Source organism: Tetrao urogallus (assembly GCF_951394365.1).
Source record: "Tetrao urogallus genome assembly, chromosome: 24".
In the NCBI taxonomy this organism is placed as follows: domain Eukaryota; kingdom Metazoa; phylum Chordata; class Aves; order Galliformes; family Phasianidae; genus Tetrao; species Tetrao urogallus.
The window spans coordinates 3,886,992-3,899,178 of NC_136837.1; the positions used below are offsets into that span (position 1 = coordinate 3,886,992).

Genomic DNA, 12,187 nt, shown 5'->3' on the forward strand with positions numbered 1-12,187 from the left:
CCTGGTGTTTTCTTACCCAGCCAGACACATTGTGAAAGTGGATGGGAAGAGAGGCCTCTTCCGTGGCCTTACTCCTCGCCTCATCTCAAGCACTTTATCAACCATCACCAGGGGGAGCGTAAAGAAGGTAAAGGTCGGCTTCTCTCTCCATAAATCAGCTTGTCGGGGCAGCCAGTGCTACTGCAGCAGAGCCACAGAGGCTGCACATGCTTGCAACCAGCCATGACTGCATATGCTCCAAATAGTCCTCCAGGACAAAAGGAAAAAAATACCCATATCCCCAAAACTTATTTTATTGGCAATCTTCATTTAACTTGAGCGACCATTTGCCTTTTGTCTTTGGCAAGCAGTTTCATGATGGTTTTCAACCATTTTTCTTTCCACCCATCCTTCCCCCGTCTTTCCTTTTTCCTGGATTTTTTTTCCCATGCATTTTAGAGCACAGAAGCTCATGGTTTTCCTCTTCAGAAGTCAAGGGCTTGCAGGTCGGCATCTCCATCAGTTTTGACCTTGTGTTTCTTCTCTTCCTCCTCAGGCCTTTCCACTGGAGGACATGGAACACGTGTCTAACAAGGATGATGTGAAGACTTCCCTTAGGAAAGTGGTGAAAGAGGTGAGAAATGGCTGTGCAGTGTCAGCGAGTGATGAGGGAGATCACACTGGGGATGTGCCTTGAAAGCAGAGGCAGCTTAAACCGTGGCTTGTGGGTGGAATTACTTGTGGAGGAATTCCAGGTAAAAAGGCTGCAGCATTTAGGAGCCACTGTACGCAGATGTGAAATATTTCATAGAAATAGAGGCTTGCCACAAAAAAAACAGATTGAAAAGCAGGTCTGGGATCTGAAGTGGGTTGAGCTGCACTGAGGGAAGGGACCCAGTCTGCACAGGAGGAACTTTTCGTGCCATTTTCTCTGCAGACATCTCACGAGATGATGATGCAGTGCGTGTCCCGGGTTGTGTCACATCCGCTGCACGGTGAGTCCTGTCCCTCTGCCCGTCCTCCCCAGGCCAAGGAACCCTGCCCTGACTGAGCACAGCCCCCAAAACTCTGATAGAGAAGCTCATCCCGTAAACAGAAGCGGCTTTGTATGAAACCACAGAACAGATGTGGGTCCCAGTGTTGAGATGGCTGATATTCAGCTTGGCCGTGAGGAACCGACCCATAACTACATACTGAGGGAGAGGACCAGTATGTAACGTGCCTTGCATTGATGAAGGCCACTGAGAGGAGCTGACCTGCATGAAGGGCTGGCAAAAAAGACTGGGTTACATTCTCCATTGCATCCATTGCAACCCAAACTCCTTTCTTTCTTTCCTCTTAGTGATCTCTATGCGCTGCATGGTCCAGTTTGTCGGCCGGGAAGTCAAATACAGGTGAATGGCTGCAGTTGTGGAGAGTTTGGGCACAGAAAAACACAAGTCCTGAAGTCAGGCCTGCCTGGTGCTCCCACGCTGTGGGGGATGTGGTAATCCAGGAGGTCTGGGAGACAGAAAAAAGAATCTGAGCTGTGTTTAGAGGGTGGATGACAGCGGGGTGAAGGGATGTGGGAAGGCTGGACTCTGCCCCTGGAATCCCTTTCAGTTCAGCTTTGTGCCACTGGGTGTTTTGGTGGCTGCAGTGCACCTTGCTGATCACTCAGTGAGATTCCTGCCTTTTTGTTTTAAATGCTGATAGAAAGGGAAGCTGTCTGAGGGACAACCTCCACATGCTTATAGCTCTCCTCCTTTCTTGGCAGCGGTGTATTCAGAGCTATTGGCAGGATATTCAAGGAGGAAGGGATCCTGGGATTCTTTGTGTACGTGAGTTGTTTGAATATCTTCTCCCATGGGTGCTGATGACCCCCTGAGCTCCCTCCTACCAGTAGCCTTGTCTGCCTGCAGGGCTCTCACATCACTCCTGTGAGCAGAGCTTGAATCTGTGCCTTTGACAGAGCTCCAGTTTGACCATTAAGTTTTCCCCTGATCTTATCTTCAATCATACTTTTAGAGCCCAGGGAAAACTCAGTATTTTTACTGAGCTTTTACCCCTCCCACGCTGCTCGTGCTTCTTTGTGTTTCAGCAAAGAAGCATTTAAAGCATTTGTTTGTGCAACAGGCACCAAGTTCAAGTGCAACAATGAGGCTCCTTGTTGAAATAAGAGCCAGGGCCTGGATAAGAAGCACATTCCTCTGAAAAGCACCACGGGTGCTTGTAATGAACAGGTGGTTCATGCTGGCAGCAGGTTTGCCCATCTGATAGGAGCAGAACACTGCACAGTGCAGGGGCACTGCTGCCCACAGCAGCTTGTCCAAAGGAGCTCAGACCCCATCGTGTGAAGCATGGTGAACTGACAGCATCACTAAAGCAGAGGTCCAGCAGACACTTCTTGCTTCAGTTCTTAATTAACACTTCTTGACTTTTTCTCACATCTGTAAGACAGAGCTTCCTGCTGCCTCTGCTCCTGGTGCAGAGGTAACTTGCTTTATTACTTCAATCATGGTAAAGGCAGCTCTGAAATTTCAGGAGGGCTTTCAGGCCTGATGTGTTTGGCTCTGGAATCACAAAATCTGAGCTTTCAGATGAAACAGGAACACATCAGCAAGAGGTGAACAGGGTGCCTCACTATTTTTCCCCACGGAGAAAGAGCTGGAGGTCTACAGAGACCCCCCTTAACCAGGTGTCACCACATCTAACTTGCAGCCTACAGCTGTTCTGCAGGATCTGCAGCTCCACATCACCCCTGAATGCCATTTCCTCCACGATGCTCCCTGAGCTTCAGCCTCAGTCCCCTCTCCTCCAGCTCCTAAAAACAGCCCATGGAAGGAGCTGGCTATGTTCCCTCTTTCCAATAAAATAAACACTGTTGGTAGCCTAATTAAACTTCGTGGTTCACAGGAAAAGGTTTTAACACAATGCAAAACGTCTCAAGAGGGCTTTGAAGTTCTGTATGCTCTGCGACTCCGCTAGGAAATCACACTGCCACAAGGGGAACACAAACTACGTCTGCAGGCCCAAACTGTTGCTGTTTTGCTCTCAGTGCTCCTAGTGCCATCTGAATTCCCTTACAATCATTGAGGACCATTTATTTCTCATTGCCTGACAACCTCTACACTCACTCTGAGGGCATGTCCAGCTAGAGAGGAAGATATTTCAGTGGATGGACTGACTTGATTCCCCTGTATCTGCAGCAATCTCCTGCTGCAAGCAGACCAGCACCAGTTCTCTGGGCTCTGAAATGCTCTTGACAATAAAACAGCAAGTGGAACAGGCTGCTCCAGAGCATGTTTCCCAACTGCTTTCTACTGCTGCAGCAATCAGAGCAGGAAACAAAACCGATCCCCTGAGGTCCACGAGAGCCCTTCCCTAAAGTCTCCCCTTCTCCTTTCAGCTCCTCCCAAAATAAAGATGCATTCTGGGGAGTGGGATTCCTCCGTGTTGGCAGAGGGAAGGGGGGGGCTTGGATCCTTCTGCACCTCACGCCTGTGTTTTTACCATTGCAGAGGTTTAGTCCCTCACATCCTGGGGGATGTCATCTTCCTCTGGTGCTGCAATCTCTTGGCTCACTTCATCAACACCTACGCAGTGGACGATAATGTGAGTGGAACTGCCCTGCAAAGGGCTTGGGAATCTGCACCGAGCACTTTGAGCTGCAAGGCATCAACGGGAGGGGAGACTAACACTGGAACAGACTAATGTCAGGCTCAGAGGGATGTCACGAAGCGACAGGGACAGCCTGGTATTATCCACCTCCTCCATAATCCTTTGGCTTCTCTTTTCAGTTCAGCCAGGCGTCGGTGATCCGGAGCTACAACGAAATTCGTGATGGGGGTACGTAGACAGCTGCCACAGCATCCCTCTGCCTCCTGCTGTCTGTGGGGTGAGAGCTCGTGGTCTGGGGGCAAAGCGGGTGCGTTTGAAGTCTCTGCATCCAAAGATAAGGATAATTGAACTCACATGCTAGAAATACTGCTTTTGTCGTGAACGTGAGAGGTGCTACCAGACTTCTGTGCTTTCAGATTGCATAAATAGAGCATGCTGACGTATCCATTTCTTCTCGTGGGAGATCTCATGGCAGTGAACAACTGTGGGTACGTCTGTCACACCGAGATCTGATGCTTTCCCTCCAGTCTCTTGTTGTCTGAAGCCTTTACCATCCTAAAGCCTTCATGCAGAACCATAAATTGTATGGCACTTTGCATAGGCGCCTGGTTTCCCATCCCAGGTTACTTACAGTGTTAGATCAGAGGGTGCAGGCAAGCAGAATGAAAGCTCAGACGGGGAGGAATAATTGGGAGAGTGGTGGTGGTACAGCCTGATCTGAACTAGACCAGAGGCAGAAGGGATCAAAGGGAACAGGCATGAAGAAATGCAAAGCTGTTAATGCAGCACAGGGAGACAGGTGAGAAACAGGACCAAGCAGCAGTAACTCCTTCACCTAGCCTGCTTGCCCAGTTCTGCTGCTTCCTGTGTCTTTCTGTGTGTGTGCTTATGAGAATGGGTTTGGATCTCACCAACTGCGTGATGCTCTCTTGATATCTGCTCCTTGAAGGTGTAGATATAGCAGACAGTCCTGCACTCTTAAGGTATTCAGGTAACACTCCTTGTTTGTACGCTCCTGAGGTAATGAAATTAGATGATCCACTGCAGTGTAACAAGCTGGTCATTTGGCCTTCAGCCCAGTGCAGACACTGCGTCTGTGTCCTCACTTACACTTGTGTTATCTCTGGATGTTGTGACAGCTGTACAGATCATCTCAGCTATGTTTCATTGCCATGCAGGTTGCGTGCCGGCCTCCCTCCTTATGCTCCTGCATTCACATCCTGGATCCATTGCTGGAGGTATCTCAGTAGCCAGGTGAGGGAGCAAGGCACACACAGTGCTTTGGGTTCCCTTCACTCCTTCCTGAGGGCTCTGGCACCGCCCTCAGGTACCTGTGCTGCATTCCTGATGTGCTCTGTAACTCTTTCCATCCTTCCAGTTACGGCACTGGTACCAGGCACGGCAGTACTGGTGTGTTCCTGTTACCTTAGCTTGCAGCCTCCAACCTCAGGCACTGCATAAGAGCAAAGCCCCACAGCTCTGCCCTGTCAGGCATCCTTGTTAGAAGTGCCTGACCCCAATGCTCCCAGGGTTGAAGCCCCACTTTCTCTTCTGTAGCAACCTGGGGTGCTCAGGGCTGGCAGCCCTGCAGCAGACACGTCTCATTCCTTCCCTGCTAACCTAGCAGCAAAGCAGCACTTCAGCATGGATGCCCTAACCCCATTGTTTTCCTCCTCAGGGCAGCTGTTCCGTGGCTCCAGCCTGCTCTTCCGCAGAGCACCCATGCAAGCAGCCTGCTTCCCTATCGACTGACCCCAGCTTGCAGGGAGAAGTACAAACTTGGACTCCTTGAAGAACCCTAAGCTTGTTTCCATATGTATATTTGTTCTTTTTGATCCAAAGTCTGTGGTGCCAGAACAAGGCACCTCCTTTCCAGCAAGGCCAACCACCAGCTGGCCTGCAGTGATCTGGCTTCAGGCTCCAGCTGAGTCAAAGCCCCTTCCTCATGGCTATCTTGATCAGGACGCATAGGAGAGAGAGCAGAAGGATGTTTCTCTGGTCTGGGCTGCGAATCTGATGATACTGGGAAAGCCCTGTGAAACCAGAAAATGCCCGGATGCTAAAGAAACCAGCCCCAGGATGCAGGGACAAAAGACTGCTTCGTTCTGCCTAAGCTGAGAAGCGGCAAGAGATCCAGGGCTGCCCTGCTGAGAAAAGCAGCAGCAGCACAACCAGCTCCTGTCTTGTGTCTCGTGGAGAGGGCTGATGTGTGTGGCAGGTAGCTTGTACTGAACAGTCAAGACTGAGACGCATACTTCAGGCTATCTAAACTCTAGGGAGCAGCCCAGCTCCCTTGGGCATGAAAGGGAAGTAATAATTTCAAAACAGAAAAGAGAAACAGTCCCATTACAATGAAGTACAACACGTGTCCTTAAGAGGAAGGTATGACTTGACTCCAGGACAGCATCAGAAGATGGAGAAGGCACTTCAGGATGTGCGTGGCACACGGTGTCTGCTGTGGGAAAGCTTTTTGCACTGGAGGAGCACATTTAGGATGCACCTCACAGCCCAGGGAAGCTGGGTGTACTGCAGGCAGCGTGCATGTTTCTAAGGGAAGGGTTTGGTCCCTGGTTGGATCAGCCCCTGCTCAGGTACAGTGTTTCCATGCTGGATCATGCTGCATCACATGAGCATCTCCCCCCCAGGGCGGCATCACCACTCACTGATGGACAAGCACAGAGTCCCGTTATGGTGCTGGGCTGTTGGAGGTGTTGATCTGCTAACTGCTACAAGCAGGAGGGTTTGTCTTGCAATAGAGGCACCAGGCCCATCGCTGTCTGAAGCAAAGGAATAAATCTCAGCCAGCCAAAGGCTTGGGAACAGAGCCACAGGCTTCTCACACATGCAGTGACACGGCAGGCCCCTTGCATAGCAGGGCTCACCTGTGACAGCAGTGCAGGATTTATCCTCAGTTCCCAGACACAGAATTACTGTTGTTCCTCCCCTTCCCCCCCCACCGGTCTGTGCTGCTACCACAGCCAGGCAGATTTCCCCCACTTCAGTTCCCCACGAAGCAGTCTTTTGCACAGAGTTCAGTGTGTTACTGCACTCCCTGGGAAGAGGTTTTGGGGCCCTGAGCAGGCTGCAGGCAGGGGCAGCAGCAGCACACGTGGAGGCTGCTGTCCCCAAAAGCTCCCTTTGGTGTTGTGAAGTCGGTCCTGTCTGTCCTCCCCCCCTGCTCCCTAAGGTTTGTGTTACAGTAACAACACTCAATGCATGGCCCTGACCCCTAACCAGAAATTGTTTTAAAGAGGATTTAACTATGCTCCAAATTACAGCTATAAAACGACTCTCCTTGCTTGTTTCTTTTTCTTTTCTAAGGCAGTGTGAATCTGTTTTGTACAACGGGCTCCTTTGCTCAGGAAGGGTCTCCATTTAAGGCATTTCTTTTAATGCAGGAGCTGATTTCCTGTGCATCTCAACATCAGGTGCTGCACAGCCCACATCAGGCACTTGGTCTTTATCCTCCAAATAAAGGCCACCTTCTGCTGTTCACATCTCTGTAAAGCCTCCTGTACCTTCACCTTGCATGCACCCTGGCTGCAATTGAGAAGCACTATTTCTTTTAACCACCTCTCTTCAATTCACCGTGGCTTACAAACTTTGCTCGAAACAACTCTTAAATGCAGCTTTCAACCCATTTTAAATGAAAACCAGGTTTCAGAGGCCTTCAGGTAGCACACAGGAGGCAATTCACAACCCCAGCCTGACCTCAGAGCAGGGGCTGTCACTCATACGGTCCTTAACTTCCTTACCTCCTGCTTTCTGGTTCTTCTTGTCCCTCGCTTCCTTTGAGCTGTCCCTCTACTGGGACAGCAGCTGCACCAGGAACAGGCAAGGAGAAAACATCACCAGCCCCTCCCTTTTAATTGCTGCCTGTTAATTGGACGCCCAGCCCCTGCAGCACAGGTGACAAGGATGGGGCCCTGCTGCTACAACAGAGGAGCTCAGGGCTGAAACTGCAGTTGGGAGAACAAATGAAGTGGGATGGAAGGAGGTTGGGTCCGGCGCCGAGGACCCGTGCACGGCCCTGGCGTTCTCCTATCTGGCCAGTAAGCAAACTTGTGTTTAAATATTGACTCTCCAGCACAGAAAATGGGATGGGTGGAGTTTGCAACCGCCCTGTGCCTGCAGTTTATCGTTCCCCAGTGGAAAGCGGAGATTATCGGGACTTTGGCCTCATCTGCTCCCAGCTGCCGAGGGGACAAAGGAGACAGAGATTGAAGCTGGGAGAGGGAAACTCAGGTCGAGGCAGCCCTGAGCCCCCCTGGGGCCCTTTTCCCCTGCAGAGCTCTGCTGCTAAAAGCCCTTCAGCTAAGACAAAGACCTGAGCACACCTTCCTGGTGCTGTCACTGCAGTGTTAGGCATATGGGCAGCGAGCAATGCCCCGCAGCAGTGCTGCCCTCTGAGTCTCTTTGTGCAGCTCTCCTGCAGCAGGGAGCTCCATAGAGGCAAATAGTTCCTTAATAATAAAAGTAACCCCTGGAGAGGCGACTGGTGCAGCCCAGTCCTGCTGGGAAGGGTTCAGGGTGGGGAATTGGGACTGGGGCACGATGGTCACAGAGCGGGCAGGAGTGAGGTGGGAGGTGATGGAGAGCATCGAACGGGACCTGCTGGGGGCACAGAGCGAGAGGCAGAGGGAGGGATCAGAGGGAAATCCAGCCGGAGATGAGGACGAGAGGCAGCGATGGGTGCAGCCTCTCTCCATGCAGCCGCGTGTCCCCACGCACAGCCGCAGTCTGCGGGCAGCTCCGAGGTGTCGAGCAGCATTTCACACCCCCTGCTTTGCACACAGCCATTCGGAGGAAACTCTGCCCGCCCCCCCAGCCGACCCCCCCCCCCCCCCCCCCCCCCCCCCATCCAGCAGCACGGGGGCCCCGCAGCCTTGCTTCCTCCCTGCGACGAGACCCCGTCGGGCCTTCCTCCCACCCTGCTCGCATGGCCCCCCCGCCCCGGGGGGAGGAGAGAGCCGAGGCCACGACATTAAGTCTCCCCGGTTCGCAGCGCAGCTCCTCTCCCCACAGCACAGCCCCACACGGGGCCACGGCATCGCCGTCCTCACGGCCGCTCACCCCGCTGCCGTCCCTCCCGGCCGCCCGCTGGCAGCCCCACGCTGTCCCTTGATTAAAACATCCCTAATTCTCTAATCTGGGCGAATTGAGTTTCTTCCTTAAAAGCCGCCTGCGCTCTCCGATCCCGGCAGCGCGGTTCTTGTCACTCTGCCAAAGGAGGTTGGGAGCAGCGTCACATGCAGCAAAGTTTTACAAGCCGAGAGAGAGCCGGCTCGGGAGAGGAACGGCAGCGAGACGGACGCAGGGACACGCTGAGCGCAGAACCTCCTCCGGGTTCCCTCCGGCTTGACCTGAATGTTTATTTTTTTCCTTTTTTTTTTTTTTTTTTCTTTTTAATTGTTTGGAAGAACAAAGACTTCGGGCCGGGGTTGGTGTTTGTTTTGCAGGGCCGCTGCTGGGGAGGGGGGATGGATGGATGGATGGAGGCCGAAGCCGTCGGCTCGAAGCCCCGCGTCGCCCTGGCCGCATTGCCGAGACCTCGCCTTGCAACTTGGAAGGAGGAAAGACGGGGGGAAAAGGAAAAAATAGAAAAGATATAAAAAAAAATAAAATATGATGACGTCACTTCGAGCTGGGGTGCCTTCCCCGCTGCCTGTCAGATGTGCCTGAAAAGAACAGGGCAATAAAACAACAGCCGCCTCTGTCTCCCTCGTTAAACACGGCGCTAATTGGATGTTAATTTCTCCTTGCTCTTCTCGCTGCTCGATTGTGAGGACTCTGCCTCGCTCTCCCTCTCGCTCTTTCTTTCTTTCCTGTTGCGATGCTCTTGGCAGCTCGGAGGGACTCCGGACTGCGGACTGGAATCGTTCAGGAGCACCGCATGGATGAGGCGTGGGGTTCCGAAATGGGGCAGGAGAGATGGATCCCGAGAGCTGTACGAATCTCCTGTCCTCCATGCATTGTCTTGCTGGCTTGGAGCTGTTCTCTTCCCATTTTTCTTCCTTTCGTGTTGGGTCCAGCAAAAAAAAAAAAAAAAACAAAAAAAAATTTATAGATATATATATATATATATACGGTCAAAAAAAAAAAGAAAAAAAAAAAAAGCATGATTCAATGACGACAAACCCCCAAACCTCCTCCCAGCTCCCCCCGTCTCGCCGCACACCGCGTGGAAACAGGCGTTGGAGGGAGCCGGAGCAGGAAGTTGTTGTTCTCGGTGTTGCCCAGGTCATCCTTCACGGGTACGTGTGCAAGAGCGGCAACGCGTGGGGCAGCCCCATGGGCAACAGCGTGGGGCAACGCCGGGCCTGGGGGCAGAGCCGGGTGGGGAGAGGAGGGAGGGAGCAGCGGCGGCGGCTGCTGGGGGGAGCCATGTGGGAGTCGAGTCCTACCTGGGAGCCGTGCCAACTTCCTGCAAAGGGTTACAGCCCCGCGGCTCCCAGAGCCCACCAGAGGCGAGTTGGCTCTTGTCACGCATCCAAGGCGAGAGGAAGACAGCGGGAACGGAGCAGGTACCGCCGACGCCGAGCGGCCTCGTTCGCCCCCCGAAGCTCGGCCGCTTGTTTTGATTTAAACCCGCCCAAAGGAAAGGCCCCGCACGAGGCCGACGGGTGCCAAGGGTGGGGTGGACGGGGCCGGGGGTCCGCGTGCATGTGGGGAAAGGGGGGTGTGGGGAGAGGGGGGGGTAGGGGGGGGGGGGAGGATGCTGGCACCGCTCGCTCCTCGTCGTTTGGATTAACATGCGGGAGATGCGCCTGTCACTTTGCTTACTGTCAGCGCCTGCTCGGGGATGGGTGACGGCTTTGTTTGGGGAGCCGTGCCAAGGCGGGCTTGGCAGCCGCTCCCCGGGAGGCTGCGGGGTGCACGGCCGCCCCTCGGCCCCTGGTGCGGGCGAGATGAAAACGTGTTTTGTTCCGTGCTCTTGGCATCTCCCCAGCAGCGCTCTCAGCCCCTCGGCCCCCCTCCCGAGCCCGCCGGGACTCCCTTTTTATCATCGGCGAACCCATGTGCTCGCGGCAGCGACAAAAAGGCCCCAAATACACCCTAAAACACACAAACCGCCCTCGATCTGCCCCGTCGGAGGCGGTTGCTGCCATGCTGCCCTCATGGCGGACGCGTCGCTTTCGGCTTTTTTCCCTTTTTCTTTTTTTTTTTTTTTTGCCCTTTTTTTGCACCGAGCGCGAGGCGGGATGAGGGGGCGTGCGGGCGGGAAAGAGCACACGGCTCTTGGGGGGGGGCACAGCGCCCTATCCACGTCCCCAGGCCTTTTGTTTAACCTGGGTCGAGGCACAGGAAGGTCCCAGCTTTATTTCTGCCCCATTCTTTATTATTATTATTATTATTGTTATTATTCGCCCCCCATTCCCCCCGCCCCGTCCTCGTGCCCTTCGCGGCCAAATGGGGCAGAACTCTTCAGAGTGGATTTTCGGAGCGCCGGAGCGCAGGAATTCCTGCCAGCTCGCCTTTGTGCCAGCCTGCCCCGGCCTTCGGCGTCTCGTTCGGATGGAGCCTGGCATCCAGGCACCGCCCATTTCTTGGCGTTGAGCTGAGAGGAGAAGGAAAGGGGAGAGAGAGCAAGCGAGAGAAGGGAAAAAAAAAAAAAAGCAAAAAAAAAAAAAAAAAAAAAAAAAGCTGTCTCACTCCAACTGGCCTTTCTCGGAAAAGGATCCTTCCCTGGTGACTGTCCGGATAAGCGGAGCTGAAAGCAGCCACTGCTCCACAACACAACCACTCTGCCGGCGGTGCGTCCCTCTCGCTGCCTCGGTACGGAATCGAACCTCGCTCTTCGTTTTTTTGGTTGGTTGGTTGGTTGGTTGGTTGGGGTGCTTTTTGCCTTTGATTTGAAATACCGTTTCGTTCCGCCCGGCGCTTTGTTGTTGCTGCAATCCGCCTTCTCCCCAAAAGCCCCTTCCCCGCAGCCCGCGGTGCTGAGACTCGAATCGCTCCATGTGGAGGGATGCGCCCTCGCGTCCCACCTCGCAGCACCGCCCAGGTGCTTTTTTCCTCTCGCCCTGCTCACCGCCGTCCCCCCACGCGGGTGCTTTGTGCTTCCACCACCGAGGGGGAGAAAAAAAAGATGTCGACTCATGTCGGATTTGCAATTCAACATGGCAGCCGCGGCGAGCGTGGTGGGAGCCCACAGCCCCCCGAGCCTCGCGCTGGTCGTGGGCATGGGATGGGTGCCAGGAGGCGGCCCAGGTGGGTGGAGGAGAGAATAAGAGGATCGTTTCTTTTCTTTTTTGGAGGGATCTGCGGACGAGGGAACCGCTGCGGTCTGGTTCTGGTGGTGTTAACTGTTTAGAAGCTGGCACAACACGCCGGGATGGGCGCAGGGCCGTGGCCAAACCCCGTAGCTGGGCACAGGGCTGCGCTGGGCAAAGATGGGCAAGGGAGCAGCAGGGAGGGCTGCCGTGGAGCCGCGGTGGCCTCCAGGCTCTGGAGATGGCTGCAGCTGGGAAGGGGCTGCCTGGCCAAGGCACTGGGCGTTGCAGAGGGCGATTCGCGGAGCTTCACACCTCTCCCCGCTGTGCCGAAGCTCTCCAGGTCTTGCTGAGCTCGGGGGTTTTGTCCGAGCTGTGTGGGACTCTGCCCTCTT

At 54.0% G+C, this 12,187-nt stretch overlaps 1 protein-coding gene across 1 annotated transcript in view; it reads left to right on the top strand.

The window, feature by feature from the left end:
* The window catches only part of LOC306955219 (mitochondrial carrier homolog 1-like), a gene marked incomplete at both ends in the record, with an annotated part of 7,621 nt that extends 2,290 nt beyond the window's left edge, over positions 1-5,331 (top strand). The window contains 11 exon segments of the mRNA XM_079546466.1: positions 21-127; positions 536-613; positions 917-974; positions 1,322-1,373; positions 1,736-1,795; positions 3,480-3,573; positions 3,759-3,788; positions 3,790-3,807; positions 4,009-4,067; positions 4,758-4,855; positions 5,258-5,331. Of these exon segments, the coding sequence (XP_079402592.1) occupies positions 21-127; positions 536-613; positions 917-974; positions 1,322-1,373; positions 1,736-1,795; positions 3,480-3,573; positions 3,759-3,788; positions 3,790-3,807; positions 4,009-4,067; positions 4,758-4,855; positions 5,258-5,331 (728 nt within the window).
* Positions 5,332-12,187: the final 6,856 nt, after the last annotated feature.